We start from the raw sequence: 1,060 nt of genomic DNA, 5'->3' as shown, positions 1-1,060 counted from the left end.
TGGGTGATTCTTACGCATTTCTCAGGGATTCCCTTTTCTCTCATACATCTCCACAGCTCCTGACATGGTACTGGATCGTATGCCTTCTCCTTGTCAATAAAGACCATATGTAATCCTTTCTGTTTCTCCCGATGTTTTTCTATCGTCTGCCCATGAAGCCAATACAAAAGTTAGATCGATTTTTTTTTATTCAAAATAAGGCTTGTTAGGTACACACATGCATATTTTAAACATGTTTACACGGAAATCTACCGAAAATATTATAACAATTGGACACCTATTGGTGGAAAAGAAAACAATTATACTGAAAGTGGACGCCGGTAAAGGAAAGTCTCATAATAAAGAAATGTTTCAAAATAAAGGTATGTGTTATAATGTGTTTTTCTCTCTCAGACCTACTTCCTTGTCTCCAAACCCTGCTTATTTCTCCCCTAAACCTACTTGCTTGCCAGCGAGCCCTATTCTACTCTTTCTTCGCTCCTTATGTTTCTCTCACGAACCTATTTCCTTGTCTGTTATGCCTACTTCTATTGAGATTGATAAGATTTCGGATAGTGGTCCAGAAGACATTCAAAATGAAAAGGAAAAAGACATCAAAGTTTTTAGTGAAGGACGCCATCCGATCCAAAATGTTACAAGTAGCACCGAGGGACAAGAAGAAATATTCCAAAGAAGAGAAACGGTGAAATACATGGTTAAAGTCAACAACTTGCCAGAGGAGACTCAGGAGAAGCTCCTGGATACACATTGGGAAGATCAGATTGAACTGGAAGAACTTGGAATTGAAATCGGATTGACAAAGATAAAGAAGATTGAAGAAGAAACAATCGAAGAAATAAAGGCACAGATAAAGGAAGGGAAGGTAAAACCACAGAAAGTAAAACAAGACGAAGACGTGACAAGAAAAGAAAAGTTGCTATTTATAAGCAAATATTTCGACATTAAACGTCAACTAGAGGACATTGAAAGTCTATTTTGTGATTCGTATTTCCTCATACCGTCCGTAAAATCTCGTCAGACAAAATGTAAGCGGAAGATTAAAAAACTGGTACTCGAGAAC

At 37.5% G+C, this 1,060-nt stretch overlaps 1 protein-coding gene across 1 annotated transcript in view; it reads left to right on the top strand.

Annotated features, from left to right (window-relative positions):
• The first annotated feature begins 517 nt into the window (after positions 1-517).
• LOC137648296 (golgin subfamily A member 6-like protein 6) overlaps positions 518-1,060 on the top strand; it is a 1,971-nt gene continuing 1,428 nt past the window's right edge. Inside the window, exon 1 of the mRNA XM_068381224.1 lies at positions 518-1,060. This exon is cut by the window's right edge and continues 1,428 nt beyond it. Coding sequence (XP_068237325.1) covers positions 518-1,060 — 543 coding nt within the window.

Source organism: Palaemon carinicauda, chromosome 10 (genome assembly GCF_036898095.1).
Source record: "Palaemon carinicauda isolate YSFRI2023 chromosome 10, ASM3689809v2, whole genome shotgun sequence".
NCBI lineage: Eukaryota > Metazoa > Arthropoda > Malacostraca > Decapoda > Palaemonidae > Palaemon > Palaemon carinicauda.
Note: the sequence above shows the minus strand (reverse complement) of the source record. Positions and strands in the feature narration are given on the sequence as shown.